This window comes from Pinus tabuliformis, chromosome J (genome assembly GCF_031772625.1).
Source record: "Pinus tabuliformis cultivar Carrire ecotype Pingquan chromosome J, CPIR1, whole genome shotgun sequence".
NCBI lineage: Eukaryota > Viridiplantae > Streptophyta > Pinopsida > Pinales > Pinaceae > Pinus > Pinus tabuliformis.
The window spans coordinates 608,914,097-608,938,010 of record NC_142295.1 but is presented as its reverse complement, the minus strand read 5'-3'; the positions used below and the strand labels follow the sequence as shown (position 1 = coordinate 608,938,010).

At 41.9% G+C, this 23,914-nt stretch overlaps 1 protein-coding gene across 8 annotated transcripts in view; it reads right to left on the bottom strand.

Moving 5' to 3' along the window:
- Positions 1-23,914, bottom strand: part of LOC149228437 (Pentatricopeptide repeat (PPR) superfamily protein) — a 253,815-nt gene that overhangs the window by 109,969 nt on the left and 119,932 nt on the right. For all 8 annotated transcript variants that reach the window (XM_089378204.1, XM_089378205.1, XM_089378203.1 and 5 more), the window contains one exon: positions 21,257-21,375. In XM_089378204.1, the coding sequence (XP_089234330.1) occupies positions 21,257-21,375 (119 nt within the window). The remainder of the gene's footprint in view (positions 1-21,256; positions 21,376-23,914) is intronic.

Genomic DNA, 23,914 nt, shown 5'->3' with positions numbered 1-23,914 from the left:
GCCACGTAGAGGCAGCCAAGTGCTGCGCAGAGCACTAGAGGGGCTAGCATGGCTGACACAGAGGCTCCTAAGCTGACGCAGGGCCTCCTGGGGTTGACGCAGGCCAAGGAAGGCTGACGCAGGGCCAGCGTTGACCTAAGAGTGGCTCACGTAGTCCAAATTGGGCAGACGCTGGGGTTGCAAAGCAATTTTGTGCTAAGGAACTGCCGGAAGGGTTTTCCGAGGTTTCAGCCAAGAGATTTCTCTCAAACTGTGAGGCATAGCTGCTAAGGAAATTCTTTGTTGGGTAGGTCAGTTTCGGCACCCAAATTGTACTTTGATATTGCTTAATAAGAAAACCCTCAAATAGCTGCACCGGTTTTCCCGCATTGAATTTTTCCGGGGACATTGGTCCAAAAATAATGGTGTCATGTGGTGTGTTTGTTCTTGTTTCTTTTAGTTGCTGATCTATAATATGTTGAGCATGCACTGGTGTTTATTTTTAGTATTTACTTTGTAAATAACTTGTTAAAGAAAAATAACAAGTAGGTAGGAATAAATCAGAAAAAATGCATGAAGGGTTTCTAAACTAAGTAAACTTAGAAACTTCAACACTTATTTTATTATTTTATTACTATTCTAGAAGCTCCTTCATTGCCTTTACCTTAAGTGATCTTTTTAATTTTATTTTATTTCACATAAGTGTAATGTTCCTAACTAGGAAAAACAATGATATACAAAGCGATGAACAAATTCAACACTAGAAATGGAAAACAATCAGCATTCATCCATGAAAAACACCATAGACAAGAACCATCTGAGCCATATTATTAATTTTTCTTGGAGCAAGTACAATGGTGATGGAAAGTGCACCTGGGCTTGCCTTAATTGGCAAGCACAACAAAACCTGGGTGAGAAAATATCAGCCCAAATGCTACACAACTGCTGCTCCAAGGATGTTCTGCGCTGCCCAAAACTAGACTACCTACTAGGAAGGAATGGCTGGAAACTCCTCTTCCGATGCTCAGAAAATGCTGCAATTTTAGCCCCTGGCTCCTCAACCAAAACCCACCAAAACCTAGAAAGGGTTTGGCCTACGTCCACACCTCAAAATTCGACCTCCAAGCACCACGTCCTCCTCAAAACACTGGGAAGTATGGCCTGCCTCTAACTCGCTGGAAAGGCCCTCCAAATCACCCCAAATTCTTGATTTGTTCCCATCTAAGGCTTCCTTCACTTCTCCCGGCAAATTCCAGCTCTAAAACTCCTTCCACCAATTCCCACGTGTGCCCAGTAATGGCTCCCTGCACAAGCCCAACTAACTGCAAATCGAACTGCCCAAATGCTACAATCTCCTGCCCCAAAACTCTCCCCAAAGGCTGACCCTCCACTGAAGCTCCAACACTCGAACTCCCCCCTGCAAATGTTGCCCAAAAACACCTCCAAACAACTCTTGCGTGTTCTCCTCCTGCATCCTCCAGAAACATGCACTGGCTGGGCCAAAGGCTGAGTAATGTGATTGTGAAACTCCTCTGGCTCTCCTCCAAGGTAGTACGAATTGCCTTCCTAGGGTGGCACTTGAAGTCCCCTGAAGAAAGGTTGAGTCTCTCGCCTAGAAAACTCAGTGCTAAACAACTAGTAACTCAGCGAAGCAGCTCGAGCAACACAAATGAGTTCGATATACAAAATGATGCCTTGAGTTTGGGGAGCTCCTCTTACTTATAACTTCGTGGGCCTTCCTTTCCTATGTGGGTCCCTCTCCCTAACCATTTGACTTCCCCTCCAAGGCAATTCGAATCTTTCAATGGACCAAGTGCATTTTTCCCCACGTGTGTGGCCCCCGCATTCCACTAATGATGAAATTCAACCTCTTTTCTCCTAAGTCCCTAAAGTCAAAACTGGATGGGTTCCTAAGTCACCAAAAATTATCCAAAATTGTGGGATATTAAAACCTGTAACAAAATTCTTTAGGAAGGGACATGACAGTCCTCCCCTCCCAAATGTTGCTTGTCCTCAAGCAACTTCAGCACTAGATGCTCCAAAATGTGTTCACCCTCCCAAGTAGCATCCTCATCTAGCAAGTTCTTCCATCGCACCAAAAAAACCCTGATGGTCCTGCTCCTTAGCTTCCTCTCTCGACTCTCCAGAATGGCCTCCGATTCCAAAACCAGATGCCCCTCATCATCCAATGGAGGTAACTCTATAACTGTTGTCACCTGTTGTCCCAACACCTTCTTGAGGCATGAAACATGGAAGATGTTGTGGATCTTGCTCCTCTGGGGAAGCTCCAGCTTGTAGGCCAGATCTCCAACTCTCCTGACCACCCGGTACGGCCCATAGAAACATGGTTGTAGCTTCTTGGCTACTTTCTGCTTCAAGGTAGACTATCTATATGGCTTTTGCAACCAAAGATACACCAACTCCCCCTCTTCAAAATGCCTCTCAGTTCGATGCCTATCAGCATACATCTTCTGTTGGTTTTTTGTTGTCACTAACTTGTCCTTGAGAGCCTTGAGAATGTCTTGGCTCTCCAGGATCCAATCTTTGGCCTTTGGGGCTCGGTTGTCTCCAAAAACAACGTCAGCAAAAGATAATGCATCATAACCATACAAAGCGTGGAAAGGGGTCATACCAATAAACATGTGATGGGTGGTGTTGTAGCAATATTCACCCAAGTGCAGCTATCGAATCCAGGCCCTCTGCTACCCGGTCACGTAGTTCTTGAGGTACCCCTCCAACCACTAGTTAACCCGCTTGATCTGGCCATCTGTCTGAGGGTGATAGCTCGTGCTCGGGGTGAGCTCATTACCCACCAATCTGAAGAGATCCTGCCAGAACCCTCCCATAAACTGGTTATCTCTGTCGCTCACTATGTTCTTCGGAAGTCCATGCAAACAAAAGACCTCTCTGAAGAACAGCTCCGCAACCTGTGAGGCTGAATACCAGGTCGAAATGGCGAAGAAATGGGCATATTTGGTCAGCCGATCAACCACCACATAGATACAATCCTTGCCCTGCACTGAGGGAAGCCCAGTGATGAAGTCCATGGAGATACTCTCCCATTTCCCCTCAAGAATGGGGAGTGGCTACAATAATCCTTTTGGATGGGTCAACTCCCCTTTGTTCCTCTGACACGCCTCACACTGTTGTACATGCCTCAACACATCCCCCTTGAGGCCCTTCCATGTTAAACGCTCCCAGACTGCTATGTATGTCTTTTTGAACCCCTGATGCCCCGACAATGGTGAGTCACGTGCCACGTGGAGTACTCTGTCCCTCAACTGGAAGTTGGGTACCAAAAATATGCACCCCTTGCACCCCTTATAGTATATGACTTCGTCCATCACCCAGTAGCGCTCGTCTGCATGTACCCCTTCCAAGATCTCGCATGCCCCGTCTTCGAAATACTCTACCAACAATTGGGCCTTCCAATCATGGCAAATGCTCATGAGAGAGAGGCCTGCAAGTCTCTTGGATAGGGCATCGCCACTACGTTGTGTTTCCCCTGCACATACTCTATGTCAAAATCATAGGCCTGCAGTTTGCTGACCCATCTCTATTGTCTATCATTGAGGCCCTACTGCCCCATGAAGTGGCAAAGACTGTTGTGATCGGTCTTCACCTGAAATCGGTTACCCACCAAATACTATCGGAATTTGGCCAAGGCATGCATGATGGCCAACATCTCTTTGTCATATATAGAATATGACTTCTCATGGGGTAGGAGCTTTCGGCTCTCAAAAGCAATGGGATGCCCATCTTGATATAATACTACCCCAATCCCCTCTCTTGATGCATCACACTCCACGGTGAATGGCTGAGAGAAGTCTGGAAGTGCCAACACTGGGCAACTACTCATCACCTCCTTGAGGCGATCAAAAGTCGACTGTGCTCCATCTGTCCATGTGAAAGCCCCCTTCTTGGTCAAATCCATGAGGGGCGCTGCCAACTGCGAAAACCCTCTGACAAACTTTCGGTAGTAGGTGTAGATACCCAAGAATCCCCTCAGCACTATCACATATCGGGGTACTGGCCAATCTTGAATAGCTCGTATCTTCTCCTCATGCACCTTCACCCCGTCTGCGCCAATAATGTGCCCCAAGTAGAGCATCTTAGTCAGGCCAAACTCACATTTGGATAGTTTGGCATAAAACTATTGGTCCTCCAAAATACATAGCACCTCCTCGAGGCGTTGAAGATGCTCCTCCCAAGTCTTGTTGTATATCAATATGTCATCAAAAAACACCAATACAAACCTCCTGAATTGCCTCCGGAATACATGGTTCATACATGACTGGAAGGTGATCGGTGCGTTGGTCAACCCAAAGGGCATGACCAAAAACTCAAAATGCCCATAGTGACAATGGAAGGTCATCTTGGGGATGTCATGATCCCTCACCCTGATCTGATGGTACCTCGAACGCAGATCTATCTTAGAGAAGTACTTGGCTCCTCTAAGCTCATCCATCAACTCATCGATGTGTGGTATGGGGTATTGGTTCTTCAACGTCTTCTTGTTGAGCACCCTGTAATCGATGCACATGCGCAGGGTTCCATCCTTCTTCTTCACCAACACCACTGAAGAAGCAAAGCGGCTGGAACTCAGCCTGATGTGGCCCAATGCCAACAACTCCTTGATGGTCCGCTCAATCTTGTCCTTATAGGCCCCGGGATGCCTATAAGGGGTGGTAATCATTGCTTGCACACCCATCTCCAAGTCGATGGTGTGCTCGAATACCCTGTCTGGTGGCTGCCCTGGTGGAATCTCCCCAAATACCACTGAATATCTGTCTAACAGTGCCTGTATGTCCTGTGGTGGTGATTGGGTCTATGCCCCAGCCTCCGAAATCCTCAGCTCTATTTCCCATGCTATGTCTCCATGCCACAAATCTGCCTCCATCTTGTGTGTCGAGACTGTCTGAGGTGGGTACAAATGCATGTCTCTAAGGACCATAAGCTTACCATCCGGCCCAGTGAACTCCATCTTCGGCTTCTTCCAATCAGTGGTAACTCGTCCAAGAAAGTATAGCCACTGGACACCCATCACTATGTTGGTGTCTGACACATCTACCACAAAGAAAGGGTCTGTCATTGAGTAGTTCCCCATGGTCACGATCAAGGCAAGAACATACTGAGTGCACTGCATAGTCTGGTCACCAGGCCCCAGAACTAAACCAACTAGGCATCAATAAAGTTGTGGGTAGCCCCACTGTCTACTAAGACTGAGACATGTTGCCCCTGTACTGTGCCTCGAATCCTCAATGTCAGAAATTTGGGGACCCCGCATAAAGAAGTAAGGACTCCCCCGGATGAAGCAAAAGATGTTCCCCCCTGTGGAGGTGGTGGTGGTGGTCCCCTCCCTATCGGACTCTCACCATCTCCCACACTATACTCCAGCTCCACATCATCCTCCTGATCGTGATTTGAGAAGACCTTGTTATAGTGGGCTTTGCCAGTTGTGCACTAATGACCTGATGCTTAGGGCTCCCGACAGGTAAAACACAGCTTCCTATTCCTGATGTCCTTCCTGGTCTCATCATCCAACTGCCCATGTCCCTGGGCTGCTCTGTGTGTTGGTGGCATATTATCACTTCCCTTCTGAGGCTTTGAGGGTTTTAAGACCCAAGTTCCCTTGGACTAGTTTCGGTGGAGGTGATCCCACCTTACCTAGTCACCCTTTCTTGTTTAGGCACAGGTTATTCTCTTTGCATGCAACTCAAGTCTGGTTTGATAAGCAGAAAGACATCATTTGTGTTATTTCTCTGTGTAACAAAGTCACCTTGCGAATATCCTACTACTACCGAAGGCCTGTTTTAAGAAGTCAGGGCTCTCTGTGTCACCCTGCAACCTCTATTCTAATTATGTGAATGGCTACTTTGTGTAGTTGGTGAATGCTGAATTACTGGACAAGACCGCAAGTTCTTGTTGAGCAAGCGAGGACGTAACTCAAATTCGGTGGTGTTGAAGATAGTATTTGGAGCAGCAAATATTTACCAGGTCAGAACAAGGTTCTATAGTAAGCCACGACTCATTTGCTAACCTTTTTGTGCATCCATTCTGAGGTTGTGCGGACAAGGTTATCTAATCAGTGGTCGAAGCAACGCAGTGGTTTTAGCCTCCTGCAACAATGTCAAGCCCTCATCAAAGTCACACTACGGCCTGTAACTCATAAAGGGACAAACAAAGTACTCTGGAGTTGAAACCAAAGATAGCAAAACACCCACACTGTAACAGACTAGTGGATATTTAATCATCACTACAATCAACAGTTCGGGCCTCAGGATTTCCCAACGGAGATTGAAAGGTGAACATATGATTAGGTACAAATATTGGATCTGCGGCTACCTACAAGGAGGAGGTTCGGCCTGGAGATAGTAAGCTTCAAGTGAAGTTTTGGAAGAAGTTGAAGGCTGAAACAGGGATTGGATCACCCATTCTAAAGTGATTTAAATATCCCTTTGTACAGGACTTGAAAAAGGTTTTCTTTTACAAGTCGGGAATTAGTCTAGAATAACTTAGATTTTGGTTAGTAAGCTCTATTGAATTCAAGATCACACTGGAATATTTGAAATATAGTGGAACTGTTGAATCTAGACTATTTTGGTACTACTGCCTTTGTGACAGCATTATATTGAATGTATATTGTATTGTTGAAAAGAACAGTAATGCTTTATTGAAGAATAAATTATTTGAGTTTTCTGTATCATTTCCTGAAATAAAAAAGGGAATTTTATGAAACCCTAGTCCTTAAGGAAACCAAGGGCAAAATTACCCTAGAATATTACAATATTCTTTTCCCTTTTCATGACATCTTTGATAACTTTAAACCTGTTGTATTTTAAAGTGGCACAAACACTTCAAAAAAAAAAAAAAAATCACAGAACCCCCTGACTGAACAAAATTTAAACATGTACTTTAAGTGTCGGCAATACTGTTAAACCAGCCTGCTTTCTTTTCACTGTGTGACAACCCATGTATATGGAATCCCACAAATTGTTTGATTGATAACTTTATCCACCACAAATTGTTCGAGAAAACAGAAATGTACAAGCATGTTGATCATGACAAAAGGATAGGCACCTTCCAACGGCAAAATTTCTAGCAACCACAAGCCAACCAAGACCTCCCAACGTCCACTTTGGTCTGCTAGTTATATTTCACACAGTTATTTCAACATAGATATGTTTGCTACTAAGCTTGATACCTCCCCCAAGATGTAGGTGAGAAAAATTTGCTATTGGTACCCTTCCTAGAAGAAGGGGTAACAGGCCCAATTGAGGAAAATACATTTGCAACATACCCTGGATCTAATCCAACTAATCAAGCCCTAGATCTGTCCTTGATCTGCTAGGTTGATCTAGATCTCAAATGTTGTACCCCTGCACCTTCCTCGGACCCGAAACACTTGAGTATCACTGTAATGTTCCAAACTTAAATACATAGTGATATGCAAAGCAAAAACAATTTACAGCACAAAAATTTTAAACCATCAGTGAATGCTCATAAAAACTCTGGCATTAAGAACCAGCTGAGCCATTTTATTAATCAATGGAGCAAGTACAATAGTATGGAGGAATACACCTGGGCTTGCCTCAATGGCAAGCGTGACAAAACCCAGGTGATAATACAATGATCTCAAATGCTGGAAATGACTACTCCTCTAATGCTCTGCGCTACCCAGAAAACTTCACTGTTGCCTGGAAAGGGACTGCAAGAAACTCCTCCTTCAGTGCTCAGAAAATGATGAAACTTCAGCCACAAACTCCTTGGCCAAAACCCACAAAAACCCAGAAATGGTTTGGCCTGATTTGGACTTCCCAAAATCGACCCCCAAAGGCACTATTCAATCCCTAGCAATTCTACACTGTCTGCTGCAAAGATACGGCTTAAAACCCCACCTTCGGTGCTCAGAAAATTATGAAACTTTATATTTGGGATCCTTGTCAAAAACCCAGAAAGGATTTTGGCTGGTTTAGACTTCTGAAATTCGACCCCCTTGGAGCCCAACCTCAACTACAACTGCAAACTCGGCCTACTGGAAACTGCCTATAAATCCTCCCGGAAATGCCGCCAAAATGTTGGGCTGACCCTTGTTATCCAATCCTTGACTTCCCGTGTGAGCTCTTGGCCTAAGACACCTGCTCCTAAGCTCCACGAAAAACTACTAAGTGGCCTCTGCATTGTCCCCTAGCCCAACAATTCGAACTGCTGGAATGTTGGCTCTGCTGGCTGTAAAACTCAGCAATAATGTTGTTCTATTGTTGCTATCTCATCTCTCTAACTCTCCGACAAACAATCTGATCTCTGTTGGCCTCTATCTCCCTCTGCGTGTTCTTTGGCTGCCCAGAAATACGCACTCTCTGCTCTGCGTTGGCTGGTGGTGCTATGTCACTACCCCGAAACTCCTGAAATCCTTGTAGATCTGCCTCTCTAGGGTGGGCACGAATGGTCCCCTGAAGTAGAGGTTGAATCTCCCGCCCGAGAGATTCATGGCTAAACAGTCGTTTGACTCAGCTAAACAACAGAGTGAAAAGTAAAGTGATTTTGTTGTGGGCCCCTCCATCCACCTATTCGACTTTCCCTCCAAGCTATTCGAATGGGCCAATTCGAATTCCCATGTGGGTGGCCCCCACATTCCACTAGCAACCAAATTAAGTCGAATTGCCTCCTAAGTCCCCAAGTCGAAAATGATGGGTTCTCTTCCTTAGCCAAAACTATGCAAAATTGTGTAGCAGCACCCTGTTAAAAATGTGTTTGAGAAGGGACATGACAATGCTCCCCTCCCAAATGTTGTTTGCCCTCAAGCAACCTCAAAGCTAGGTGCTCCAATATGTGCTCACCCTCCCAAGTGGCATCCTCATCTGGCAATTTCTTCCAATGCTCCAAAAATCACTTGTCCTCAAGCAATGCCTAAACAAGCATCCTCTCTAACTATTTCTCCCCACTGCCACTGCAACATGTGCCAGGGTCCCAGATGTGCCACTAAATTGTCCCTAACCTCAGCACTGTCCTGACATGAAAGAATCCTTCAATACCAGAATCCCTGGCCATCTTGTCCAACATGAAGCTCCCCTCGCTCCACTCACTATCCTTCCCGGTGCAAGTACCAGAAGTCCCTTGCTCCATCAATGACTCGCTAAAGCCCAATGAAAGATCTGTATGATCTCCCCCTGCAGTAGTTGACGCATCCCTAAAGGTTATTGAACTGTGAAGAGTTGTGACGCCCCAGTTCCCTGCTAGTCCCAGAGTGGTGCCACCATGCTGACGCTGCACTACTCTGACTATGTCATACTCCCCATCATGCGCAGACAATATCCTCCTCTCCTAGAACTTGATGGTGGAATACTGAAAGAGGCGAGACACATCTTGCCTAGGCATCTCCATGGCACCAAGGCCTACCCATCCAAATCTAACTCTGAACCTATGCAACAATAGAGAATGTCTGCCTCCCCATATGATGAAACCCTCTGTGAACCCCCATGTGTCATCCCAAGAGCGAACTATATCACTCTCTGCCACAACTCCGCTCATCACAAGTGATCTATCGATCAACTAAATCCCTGCATCCCATAGGCAGACCTGCTGCGGCATAGCCCTAACAACCGATGGAATCCCTTTGGCCCTCATCTCTAGTCCCTGCATGCCACCCATATATAGGCTCCATACATCATGAACTAATCTGAGGCATGCTAAACTGTCTGGTGCCTACCACTGTGTAGTACTGATGACCACTAGAAACCACGTGTGCCAAATAGCTACCCCCTGAATGCAACCAATAGATGGGTATTTGATACGCGCAATCAACTCAGTGTATGCAGATCCATCCTACTCCTACCAACCATCGCCACTGGTTCGGCTACCCACCCCCTAGAGAATGTGTCGATACAATGTCGAGAACCCGGATACATACTGGACAACTATCTCAGTAGTACACGAAATCCTCTGCTCATGCATGGTCCAGACATGCCCTGTGGAAAAAGTGAAACATGTCTCCCCTGTGAAACGCAGCCTTCCTTTTTAATGATAGAAGGTCGGTTTGAAACTGATGGAACTATAGTGGGCATCTATCACCTAGAAACTCGGTTACGGCTCCAGATACCTCAACAACTATTGGCCTCTCGTCCAGGGATGGCACCCCCTCAACAAATGGCTCTATGCGAGTAGGCTCTATCCTCTCCACCAGGGTGTCAACTGGGGCTATCAAAGAGGTCTCTAATAAAGGTGACTCTTGTGCCACACCGGGTATATCGATGTGCTCCTCACCATCCTATGGGCTCTCAGCATCATGCTCAACCTCCTCCTCAAGCTCCTGATATCTAAAGCCAGGTCTCCACCAGCAAAAGCGCCCCCTGGTCTCACCCTCTAACCGTCTTTGTCCTATCTGCTCCTTTTCAAGAGATTTGGTGCCCTATTCTGGTCGACTTTCCCCACACGATGTAGATGGTTGCACCCCCACGGCCTGCTCACCTTTAACGTCTTTGTTGTAAGGGCGAGGATGGGTTTGGTCTGTCACCCTCCTCAACTGGGCCAACCTCTCATCGTCCCAATGAATTCTTCCCCAGAATTTATGCATACTGGATTTCCCTTGAGCCATGGGTTTGTCTCCGGTTTCAGCCGTCATTGTGCACTCATACTCAAAGCTTCCATGATCTTCTGGCTAATTTCCCACAGCTGGAACAAGATCATGCTCTGATACCACTGTAATGTTCCAAACTTAAATAAATAGTGATATGCAAAGCAAAAATGATTTACAGCACAAAAATTTTAAACCATCAGCAAATGCTCATAAAAACTCTAGCATTAAGAACCAGCTAAGCCATTTTATTAATCAATGGAGCAAGTACAATAGTATGGAGGAATGCACCTAGGCTTGCCTCAATGGAAAGCGTGACAAAACCCAGGTGATAATACAATTATCTCAAATGTTGGTAATGACTGCCCCTCTAATGCTCTGCGCTGCCCAGAAAACTTCATTGCTGCCTGGAAAGGGACTGCAAGAAACTCCTCCTCCGGTGCTCAGAAAATGATGAAAATTCAGCCACAAACTCCTTGGCCAAAACCCACAAAAACCCAGAAATAGTTTGGCCCGATTTGGACTTCCCAAAATCAACCCCCAAAGGTCCCCAGCAATTCTACATTGTCTACTGCAAACATACAGCTTAAAACCCCACCTCTGGTGCTCAGAAAATCATGAAACTTTATGGGATCCTTGTCAAAAACCCAGAAAGGATTTTGGTTGGTTTAGACTTCTAAAATTCGACCCCCTTGGAGCCCAACCTCAGCTGCAACTGCAAAACTCAGCCTGTTGGAAACTGCCTGTAAATCCTCCCGGAAATGCCCCCAAAGTGTTGGGTTGACCCTTGCTATCCAATCCTTGACTTCCCGGGTGAGCTCTTGGCCTAAGACACCTGCTCCTAAGCTCCACGAAAAACTATTGAGTGGCCTCTGCACTGTCCCCTAGCCCAGCAATTCGAACTGCTAGAATGTTGGCTCTGCTTGCTATAAAACTCAGCAAGAATGTTGGTCTATTGCTGCTATCTCAGCTCTCTAACTCTCCGACAAACAATCTGATCTCTGTTGGCCTCTATCTCCCTCTGCGTATTCTTTGGCTGCCCAGAAATACGCACTCCCTGCTCTACGTTGGTTGGTGGTGCTATGTCACTGCCCCAGAACTCCTGAAATCCTTGTAGAACTGCCTCTCTAGGGTGCCACGAATGGTCCCCCGAAGTAGAGGTTGAATCTCCCACTTGAGAGATACGTGGCTAAACAGCCGGTTGACTCAACTAAACAGCAGAGTGAACAGTCAAGTGATTTTGTTTGCAAGATGTATAAATGAATCCAAAAATGAGAGTTGCTCCCTCCTTATAACTCCTTGGGCCCCCCTTGCCTCATGTGGGCCCCTCCATCCACCTATTTGACATTCCCTCCAAGTTATTCGAATGGGCCAATTCGAATTTCCATGTGGGTGAGCCCCACATTCCACTAGCAACCAAATTAAGTCGAATTGCCTCCTAAGTCCCTAAGTTGAGAATGATGGGTTCTCTTCCTTAACCAAAATTGTGCAAAATTGTGTAGCACCACCCTATTACAAATGTGTTTGAGAAGGGACATGACAATCACACTCAATTGAGAAAATATCTCTCTCAATGGCTTGTGGCATTGTATGGTGTGTCTTTCTTCTCTCTTTAGCCTTGCTTTTATAACTTTTCATTAAGCTATATCCCTAACCCTAATCTCCAAAGCGATGAATAGCCAAGATTAGATCTCACCTCAGTTGAGATACATAATCACTAACTAAAGTAAATATTTTTCCTAAGTTTCTTTAGCTGAATAGCCAACATAATTAATTATGTGTTTTTCCTAAGTTAGACTTAGGCTATTACAATAGCAACTTACTCAATAGTTGAGCAAGTGTCCTAAGGAGACTTTGGATGGCTTTTGCATGCCTAGAAACATAGGCCTATGCAAAAGTACCTACCTAAGCTACAAGCATCAACACTTGCTGCAATATAATATTGAACATCCAACTTATCCAATATAATGATACTCATGTATATACATACTTTCTCGTGAGTATACAATGGCGTCTATGCCAACATTACTTATTATTATATTATTCACTTTAACTACCTCGTGAGCTTATTTATTACCCACCAACTACCAAGTGGGTTTATTCCATGATTATGACCACATTATATTAATCATCCCCATTGGGTACCTCCCTATGTACCGCATATTATCCTCCCTAGGTACATTACACATATATACAAGTGAAACCAAAGCAAAGGAGGGCCAACTCTAGTGTCGATATATTGATGAGCTATAAAAACAGTTGATCGCTTTGGAGAGAGATTGTCTTAAATGGAAGATTTTTATGTCCAAGAGTTTTAAGTAACTAAGAACAAAAGTAATCATACGACTCACAAGTTAACCTGACTAGATGTCCATTAAAGAACCACAAAACTATCCATCCCTATAACATATTCATAAGTTGTCAATCCTGCTTGGTCCAAAATTGTCAATTATGTTTATTTTTTCTTTGTATATACAACACTTTGAACTTTATATATTTTTTTCTGCATTGTGACAAAAGGAAGGGACCCGATATAGTAATAGGTTTATCACAAACAATAGAACATTTTGGAACAGTAGAGTCCTATGGATTTTAATTAAAGTATCACTATGTATATTCAACATGTAACCTAGCTTGGGCCACTCGGTTAATTAAAAAGTTTAATTTGCTCATCAAAAACTAAGGAAAAGAGAAAAACGTTACAACTTAGGTTGCAACCTGTCAAACACTAGATATGACCTCCATGCACATGGCTTGGGCCACTCTGTTAATTAAAAAGTTTAATTTGCTCATCAAAAACTAAGGAAGAGAGAAAAACATTACAACTTAGGTCGCAACCTGTCAAACACTAGATATGACCTCCATGCACAAGTTTGGGCTTACCTCAATTTGATCCCAGGCTACCTCACCGTCATCCTCTTCATCTCGAAGCTCAATATCATCAAATGTTTCCTTACAACCATGATATCAAATATATTCAATTTTATGATATTATTTTGTATCTATGATTACTAACAAACTAAGTTACTTGACACGAGGACACAGGACATGTAAGACATGAAAACACAAGTATCCAACACATGACCCGACAACCCCCCCAAATAGGACACAAAGGACATGTTATATATATTATAGATTAAAAAAAATTTAAAAAATTAGTCAATTATGTTAAATATTGTAGCTCAGACAGGTGTTCTAATCTTGAGAGGTGTCATTGAGGCTAGGAACACAGAGGAATTAATTATCTCCAAGCCCATGTAATTTTTCCTAAGTTTCACCTAGGGAAAATATCTTAATTATGTTAATTAGTGATTTTTTAAATATTTCATAAGTCTAAACATAGGAAAAATGGATAATTAATCAAAACTAGTTGGGATAAGATCGACTTTCCTCTAGAAGTTTGTAGAAAGTTTCCATGTTGATCTTAGCCATTGATTGGATCAAGTGAACTTATAATCGTGGCCATTCATTTGTGAATGAGAGATTATAAAGGAAGATCAATGGGCAGCTTTGGAGACACATCGAGTGGGTGATTTTTTCAGAGAGACACCAGGAGGGTTTCAGCAATAGTGATTGGGAAGAAATTTATCGAAGTTTATTCTTCACAAAGGTTTCTAGTTTTTGAGTGACAGAAGGAAGCCGAATTATTTCTGCAAAAGAAGGCCAAATTTGTCAGTTTGATTTTTCCAGTTCGAGTTTTCCAGTGCGAATTGCCAAATCAAATGCTCAAAGGCAGTGCGAGTTGCCAGGAAGGGCAAATCGAGTTTCCAGTGGAGTGCGAATTGCTAGGAAGAGTGGTGTGAATTTCCAGAGGCTACCAGATTGCCAGTGCGAATTGTTGGAGGCTACCAATGCGAGTTCCAGAGGGTGGTGCCAATTGCTAGAAAGGGTCGAGTTGATCTACAGAGGGAGACAATGAAGTTTCCCGGTCCAATTTGTTCAGAAATGAAGATAAAAACATTGTTGGAGCTTTGTGAGTGTTAGGCATGCAGTTGTAATTTCTCAATAGTAGTTTGTTGCTAAAGATATTAATATAAACCCTCATATCTAAAAACAAGCTTTCACCACATTGGGGTTTTTTCAAGGACGTTTGTCCAAAAATACTTGTGTTCATTATGTGATTGGTTTCTCACATTTTCTGTTGTAATTTTTATTTTGTTTATGGTGTTGTTCATGTTGTTATTCATTACTTCCAGCAAAAGAATTATTTTGTCATGAGCAAGTAATAGGAAATAATTAACCAGGTTAATAGCACCTTCTAGGTAGCTAGAAATTTCACATGGTATCAAAGCAGCTACAATGTTGAGGTTATTTTTATCTGAGCACGGGGGTTTCAAAGGAGAAATCAAATGTTTTCACACAAACAAATCTCTTCAGATTTATTGAAGATTATTGTTTGAGGGTTTCAAAAATGGCTTCAATTGGATTGAGGGATTAGGATAGATTTGATGATTGATCAAACTTTGGTATCTAGAAATCCAGAATTTTATTATTGTTGGAGGAGCATGGTCTGAAGGAATATGCAACATTTTTTTTGCCATACCGACAAATCCAACGCAGTTAGCGACCTACCACAAGGAGGATGCCAAAGCTAGGCGTATTATCCAAGACGGGGTCAAAGATCATATTGTACCCCATATTGCAAAATTGGATACATGCAAGAAGATGTGGGATACCATCCTAAAGTTGTTCTAGAATGCTACTGTAAATAGGAAGTTGATCCTTAGAGAGAAGCTAAGAAACACCAAAATGAACAAGGGAGAAGGTGTAGTCAGTTATCTCACTAGGATCAAACTTGTCAAAGACGAGTTAGCAGCTATCGGAGAAAAGATAGATGATGATGAGCTCGTGAGAACTGCTCTAAATGGGTTCTCAAAGTAGTGGGACGTGTTTGTCCAAGTGATCAATGGATGACAAGACCTACCTGACTAGGATCGTTTGTAGAGCGATTTCACTTAGGAAGAACTTAGATTGAGCCTTGTCAGTGGCAGCAACAATAAAATCCAAAAGCGTGAGGATAATGAAAATGTTGCTCTTGCAGGAAAGGGCAAAGCCAAGAAGGGATCAAGCAAAGGGCCTAACTCCAAGGGAGAGAATAAAAAGAAAGACTTGAGTAAAATCAAGTGTTTTGGATGCGGTCAACATGGACATTATGTCAACCAATGTCCGAACAGGAAGAAGGGTGATAAGAAGAAGAAGCAATAGGCAGTTGCTTCAATGGATATTGATGAACTATCTTCAAGACTAGAAGATGAGTTTGCTCTCATAGCTTGTCTATCAAGCTTGACCACCACAGGAGTCTAGTATATTAACAGTGGGGCGTCATATCACATGATAGGAGCTAGAGAGTATTTCTCCAGCTATAAAGCAGAGGAGATAAGCTTCCAAATTCAAATGAGAAACAAGTCCAAGTGTACTCCAGTTGGGAGAGGGATAATAACATTTCAGAGGGAGTCGTGCAAAAGCATTCATGTTAGAGATGTGTTGCATGTGCCAGGTTTAGGAATGAACCTAATTTCAGTTTCTGCTCTTTAGGATAAGAAGTATGACATATACTTTCAAGGACAGAAGGTGTACATCAAACACCGGGATTGGAAGTCAATAAAAGAGATTGGGGTGAGAAGCCACAAGTTGTATTGGTTGCAGTTGAACACTCCAAAGGCACTAGTTAGCAGCAGCAGTAATAGAGATATGGGAGAGCTATGTCCTAAAAGGATGGGTCATATCCATCATGGAGCACTTAAGTTGCTTAGAGAGACCATGATTGGTGTTCCAGAGGTGAGTATGAAACATGATGATGTATGCAAAGGGTGCTTACCTAGGAAGTTCGCAAAGGCAACATTTCCAAGGAGTAACAGTAAAGCCAAGGGTGTTCTAGACTTAATACATTCTGATATTTGTTGTCCAATGTCCACCAAGTCTCTCAAGGGTTATGAGTACTTCGTGACCTTTACTGATGACTTCTCCAAGAAGACTTGGATTTACTTCTTGAAGACACGAGACGAAGTCTTCAGTTGCTTCCAAGAGTTTAAGGTTCATGTGGAGAAATCGACAGAAAAGAAGATTAAGGTTCTTTGAACAAATAATGGGAGCGAGTACAACGAGAAAGCCTACAAGTATTTCTACGCAATTGAGGGCATATTGAGAAAGTGGACAGCTTCGTACAACCTGCAGCAAAATGGGGTTGCAGAAAGAAAGAATATAACAATATTTTGAGCAACGAAGGCCAAGCTATATGATCAAGATATGCCTAAGTATCTTTGGGCAAAGGCATGTAGCACAATAGTTTTCATTTAGAATAGGGTCCTGCATAAGCTGTTGGGGAAGATGATACCCAAGGAGGCATTTACAGGGGAAGAAGGCAAAAGTCGAACATTTTAGAATACTTGGCAGTATCGCATATTGTCCATTCCAGATAAAAAGTGCACCAAGCTAAATGCAACTAGAGAGAAAGAATATTTCGTTGGTTACAGCAAAACTTCCAAGGCATATAGGATCTATATTCTAAGGAGTAGGAAGATCATCATGAGACGAGATGTAAAGTTCCAGGACAAGAAAGCCTTCAGGAGATCTCGTGAGTTGTTTGCAATTGATCAGAGTCAACAAGCAAAAGCTCCAAGGGCTTAACAGGATCTCAAGCTCAAGGCATGAGTACCAGTACAGTGACTAGTATGGGAACAAACACAAGTGGTGAGGGGAATTCGCAACATGTGGAGTAGCAGTAAGATGAGGAGCTTGAAGCTCCACCCACCACAAGTGGGAGAGGGAATCGTGAGGTGCTTCAGACGTTGAGAGATGCACAAGAGTTTGTGGGAGCTCCTATATCAAACATCAAGGACAGGAGACCACCAAGGAGATATTCAGGGTATAAAGTGTTGATGGGTGAGCTCATTTTCCAATTTGAGTTTGCCAGTTTACTAGTGTTGATTTTTGGTAGCATCGGATGTGCGCTAGCCATGAAAATTGGTGGAGAGGCTAAGGCACATGAGATCTCCAAGACCCGGAAATCGTTTGGCGAAATTCCACCTGGATGGAGAGATATTAAAATAATTAATATTTTTAATGAGACCCTAAGTCTAAACTTATGAAAATCAAAATATTAATGCGTATTAATATAATATGGGTGAGAAAGTTCTAAACAACGAGGATCAAGCCAGATCTAATCTTAGTCGTTGATTAGAGACTTAATCTCAGTTATTGAATTGTCAACAAGAAAAGTATAAGAGGAGGCTTGAGGGTCAGTTGGAGACACACCAAGTTGATCAGTCAATTCGATTTTCTGGGGCAAGGTTTGCTGAGAAATCGAGTTAGTAATCTGCTGCAACGAGGGAAAATTCGGCAGGTGGCCGAGAATACATATCAGAGAGGCAGAGAAAGTGCCAGCGAGAGCGCAGAGCTTAGGAAGGTTGACGCAGAGGCAGCAAGGGTTGATGCAGAGGCTAAGGAGGCCAGCGAGGTGGACACAGAGGGCCAAGAGGCTGACGCAGAAGCCACAGAGGCTGACGCAGGCAGCGCAAAGGGCTGCAAAGCTGACGCTGGGCTGAAGAGGCTGTGCTGAGGTGATTTCGTAGGCCAGACTGAGAGCTGATCAGTTGACGCAGAGCGCAGTCCCTGGAGGGTGACGCAGTTCCAGAAGATAGGTTGGAGCAGCTTTCGCTATCCAGCTAAGGAATAGTCGAAGTTACTGTGGGGCTAATCATCCGGGTGCTGATTAGCCAGAATATATGTCTCCAAAGAAAGGTACTTCTGCCGAGGATAATCTCTTAAGGGTGAGCCATTTTTGGCACCCTAATTGTATTCAGAAATCTGCATAATAATAAAACCCTCTATCTGCTGCACCGGTTTTCTCGCATTGGGTTTTTTCGGGGACGATTGTCCAAAAATAATGGTGTCCCTTGTGTTGTCTTAGTTTATTTTAGTCGTTGATCTGTATATTTTTGAAGGTTGCAATTGTGTTTATTTCGATATTTATGCATATAAATAACTTGTTAATGTAAAGAACAAGTAGGAGATAATAAATCAGATATTGCAATAGGGGTTTCTGATATATTAGATTCATTAGATTCAGAAATTTTCACAGCTAGTGTGAATTGCCAGATCGAATTCCAAGATGCAATGCAAGTCGTTGAGAAGGGAAGATTGAGTTTCTAGTGGCAGTATGAATTGCTAGGAAGAGTGGTGCAAATTTCCAGAGGCGACCAGATTGCCAGTGTGAGTTATTGGAGGCTACCAGTGTGAGTTCCAGAGGGTTGGCGAATTGCCAAAAAGGGCCAAATTGATGTGCAGAGGCAAACAATGAAGTTTTCCAATTCTATTTGTTCAGAAGCAAAGATAAAAATATTGTCAAAGCTTTGCCAATGTCAAACAAGCAATTGTAATTTCTCAATAGCAATTTTTCGCTGAAGATATTAATATAAACCCTCAAATCTAAAAATTGGTTTTCCCCAAATTGGAGTTTTTCCAAAGACATATGTCCAAAAATACTTGTGATCATTGTGTGATTGGTTTCTTGCATTTTCTACTACAATTTTTATTTTGTGAATGGTGTTGTTCATGTTGTTATTCATTACTTCCAGCAAAATAATTAATTTGTCATGAATAAGTAATAGGAAATAATTAACTGGGTTAATAGCACCTTCCAGTAGCCAGAAATTTCAAAAATTACACATAAAATATGAAATATCTAAAACATTTATATGATGATGATGATACAAATCCAATACACAACTAACGCATATAACCAAAATAGAGTTGAGTGCAAATGCAATCCATCTCTAAACCAAAAATACATCAACAAAGAGGCCCTAAATGGCTTGCATAGTCCAAAAAGAACCATGTTACAAAAAATAAGTAGTATTATATATCATCAGAATCATTGCCTATATTGGGATCCTCATCATCAAAATCACCCTCTAAGCATTAAAATAAGATTGAAAAAGTTTAACATGTCAAATTAAGATTTTGTTTGAGTGATGGGAGCATTTTTACTATGGTCATGATAGAGGAGTTCAACAATAAATGCCACCAACATCAAGGTACATAAAGTGCTTGGTCCTCTTAATTAAATGGTAGTTCCATACCCTCATACATGACAAACTGCAATGGAAATGTTGTAATCACCCCAATCCTGAAAACCTGAAAACTGTTAAGTCTGCTGGATTTTGAGTGGGACCTAAAATTCTACCTTCTCCGTATGAAATCCAATAAGGTTGAAACCACTTTCAAACATCCTAAGTTATTTCATGGTAGTGTTAAAAACTTAAGTAAAATTTATATTAATAATTTAACATTACCATTAATAGTAATAGTAGGGCCCAGACAAATCGACTTCCCAACACTTTGAATCCTTATAACATTGTTTAATTGCCCTTAGCTACACTTCAAAACCTTCGAGAGCTCCAAAATTGTTACTGAATTGTGTGAGAATGAGGCAATAAATTGATTTCAGGATGTTTTCTCACAGGACATGTCTAAATTTCAGAACACCAGTAGGGCCCATGTTCGACACAAGTCAAACTCGTGTCAGGCACGTGTCAGGCTCGAATCATGTCAGACACAAAAGATTTGCGACACATGGGGGGGAGGATGTGCTAGTAACTTAGCTAGCAAATCATAGCATTCACCTTAACAACCTTTGTCAGCTTTATGTGACTAATGCATATGTAGCAATCAATGTTGCAAACATTGGCATCAGTATAAAATCGGCAAGGGTATAGAAAACCAAAAAATCGTCAAAATTGCAAAAATATCGGTAAAAATCAGCAAACATTGGCTAGGCCAAAAAATCACAATTTCGTGATTTTTTTGCAATAGAATCGGGATGCTTGCAACACTGGTAGCAATAGCCACCTTAGATGCATACTCTAATTCTTAAACTTCTGCAAGATCATTCGTTCCATCTACATACTCTAATTTCTGAATTTCTTTAAGATCATTGGATTCATGAAGAATTTCATCTATGAAATAGCTCCCTAGTGTATGAATCCTGAAAACTAGAAGATGCATCAGGGAAAGGATCAACCAGATGGCTGCAATCAAAACTTAAAAGAATCATGCTTTATTTCCATAAAGATGTTCTACAAAGCACTATGCCAAAAGGTTTCCAAGTCAAACATGCCTATAAGAGTTTCCTGAGAAGATGACTGCATCAAAGATGTTACAGCCATCTTAGGGACAAAGGCCTGTGTAACATTATAGTGGGAAAAAGTAGCTTTCTTTATGGTTTTGATTGAAAAAAGAACATTAGCAGTGTGTCAAAAAAAGGGAAGAAGCTTTTTCAAGTAAATAAGCTAAAGACTGCAAGGTAACTCTTTCAGAAAGAACATTTTTCTAGCAATATATGTGGGAATTAAGGCCTCTGATTTTATTGAGAAGTAATCAAGAGCATAAATAGTAACCTTTCAATGATATAAAAAATTATACCTAGAAATATTTTTTACAAGATGCATCAGCCTTGAATAAGAGATCCAGAATTCTTCTTTAAAGGTTTTAGTATGTCAAGAAGAGGCATTTTTTCTGAATGTTACGTTTTAATATGTCTTTTAAATGAGGAATCACAATTTCTTGTCTGCAATTTTTGATCTTGTAAAATAGTTGATGTTTAAGTTTATTCCTTGATCAAAAAATAAATAGTTGTCACTTACAAAAATATCAATTCAGGCATATCCCATGTTGATAAATATAAGGAGAAGAGGAGCAATTTACAGGGTGGATCGCATAAGAATGAAAATGATTTCCAAAGATTCCACTTGTTTTGCTGGAAGCTCCTTTGCTATGTGACTAAAAACTTTCAGCACTCCATAGTTCTCTTTATCTCTCAATACCTAAGACATGATCCAGTCACAAGAGAAGGTAGCTTAGACATGCAACATTTCCCAATTGTAAGTAAAAATCTGATGGAAAATATGTCAGCCCTTAAAAACATAATAGAAAATGTGATGTATCATGTAACGTAGTTGTTGTGAGCCTAACTAATTCTAATTACAACACACCATATGTTGTACCAACAAATTCTAATCTAGACTAATTACAATAATACAACTATGTTGTAATAACCTAAGATTATCTCCAACATTAACATTAAAAATTCATAATTAATCATAACGGTGTGTAAGTGATATATTCAGACTTAGCACATGGTCAAGGATTTCATGGAGTTAAGATTGGACAGTTCCTTGCAGGCCATCTTCAGAAAGCAGGTTACACTCATAGCAGTAGGTTTGACAGATGTTTTCAGTTCAGCAAGGATCTTCATGCTTGCATTTCAGATGCAGTACTTGGCACATGCATGGCAAGGTGAATACTACAAAAGGGTGAAATCATATTTTCAAGATTTGTTATTCTTGGAATTTTTCTAGTTTTGGAAAATTCATCTTTCTTGGAATTTCATCATATGGATACCTGTTATGGAGACATGCATAGGATCCAATTTGGTGGCAATCAGAGAAAATCAAGAATTAATATGGAATACAAATATGGCTAATACGAAGTACAAATTCCATACACTACATTTTGCTCCATCTCAACTGCTGTCATTTGGCAAACCAAAAAAAGATGCAATATCCAATAAAGTGAATCAAAAGATGTGGAACAGTAGAAAACAAAGAAATGGCAATTATGCAAGTCAAAACATAGGGTGCCCGAACAACAAAAGCAACACATGCAAATGCCCTAACATAAAGGCAAATTGCTATGTGAAACGTAGCCAAGTCCATAATCAACACAAATGACCTGACTCACTCTTATAGCAATGCAAAGCAAAACCCCACATGTAACATGTGAGTGTGCATTCTAGCAATCAGAAAAAACAAAAGGAAAAATAAGGTAACAAACAATTATGTATGTCAAGCACATGATGTCAAAAAAGGGATGTCAAGCAAATGATGCTTAGAGAGGGAAGGCAGAAAGCAAATCTAACCACTACACAGTCCAGCAAGCATACAATTACAACTAGTCTTTGAAAGTGAAATATGACCAAAGAGTAGGAGAGGCTTCATACTTGCAGTTCAATATATGTTGATGAGGTTGTGTGGAAGCTTGAGGGAGCATGCTAAAAACCTTGTGTTGGTGGAAGGTCGTCAAAGATGCAACGATGTCGATGGTTGTTCCAAATGTGTCAAGGTTAAAGCTAGCAACAAGAGACACAAGCTCTCTCCTCAAGGGATTCATTTGACTTGGTTCATCCAGCCACATCTACCTCTCACAACTAACCTCAACATACTACAAACTCCTAATCAACAAGGCATTCACTCGTTGTGAACCCAAAAGACAAACAACTTGAACAAAACATTAGTGACTCGCTCCAAAGGAAACAATGGAAATAGGAGACATGCCTCAAGGGAGGCAAGGAAGGTAGGGGAAAGTGAAGCTTTCCCCATGGGGAGCAAGGGTGATTAGCTACCAAATCGACAATGCTAGCAGACTAGCAAAGGAAAGCAGCTTGCCGAAAGGGGCACAAGGTTGACCATGCAAATAGAAAGGCAATGCTAGGTAGGCTAAAAAATGCAAACAACTTGCCCTAAGGGGAGCAAGGAAAACAATGCAAATAGTGCAGCAATGCTAGGAGACTAGCAAAAGTAAGAAGCTTGCCAATGGGAGTAAGGTTTACAATGCAAATAGAGTGACAAAGCTAGGTAGCCTACCAAATGGAGGCAACCTATCCCGAGGAGAGCAAGGATAACTATGCAGACAAAGCAACAATGCTAGATAGGCTAGGAAAGGCAAAGCAACTTGCCCCTAGCAGAGAAAGGTTGACCATGTAGAAAAAGAAACAATGCTAAAAAGCTAGCAAAAGAAAGCAACTTGACACAAGATGAGAAACATTAACCATGTGAATAATACAATGACGCTAGAAAGCTAGCAAAAGGCAAGCAACTTGCCTCGAGTAGAGCAAGGTTGACCATGCAAAGAAAGTGGTAATGCTAAGATACAAGCAATGTTAATTTTCCACGAAATTCTGCAACTGCTTAGATGAAAAATCTGAAACTAATTTTCTTTCACCAAGACACAGAATTTCTTACACTTATAAGCAGCAGAATTAAACACAAAGATAAAAACACAATCACACCAATTCAACACAATTATTTTTATTGGGAAAACCCTCTTCTTTGTTGTAGTATTTTATTGATAGAGTATGAGCAATAGAATCTCTTACAAGGCAGAATGTCACCTTGAGAACAGTCTTGTCCTCACACTGTACTAGTTGGACTCGCCCTGCAAACACACAAACCCTGTTCCTACCTTCTTGCACTCAGACAGTCCCTATTTCCTTACACACAGGCTTTCTATTTCATAGCACAGAGGACTGCCAATTCTTTAGGGCCAGGCTCCTATTTCCTAGCACAGAATTGCCCTATTTCTTAG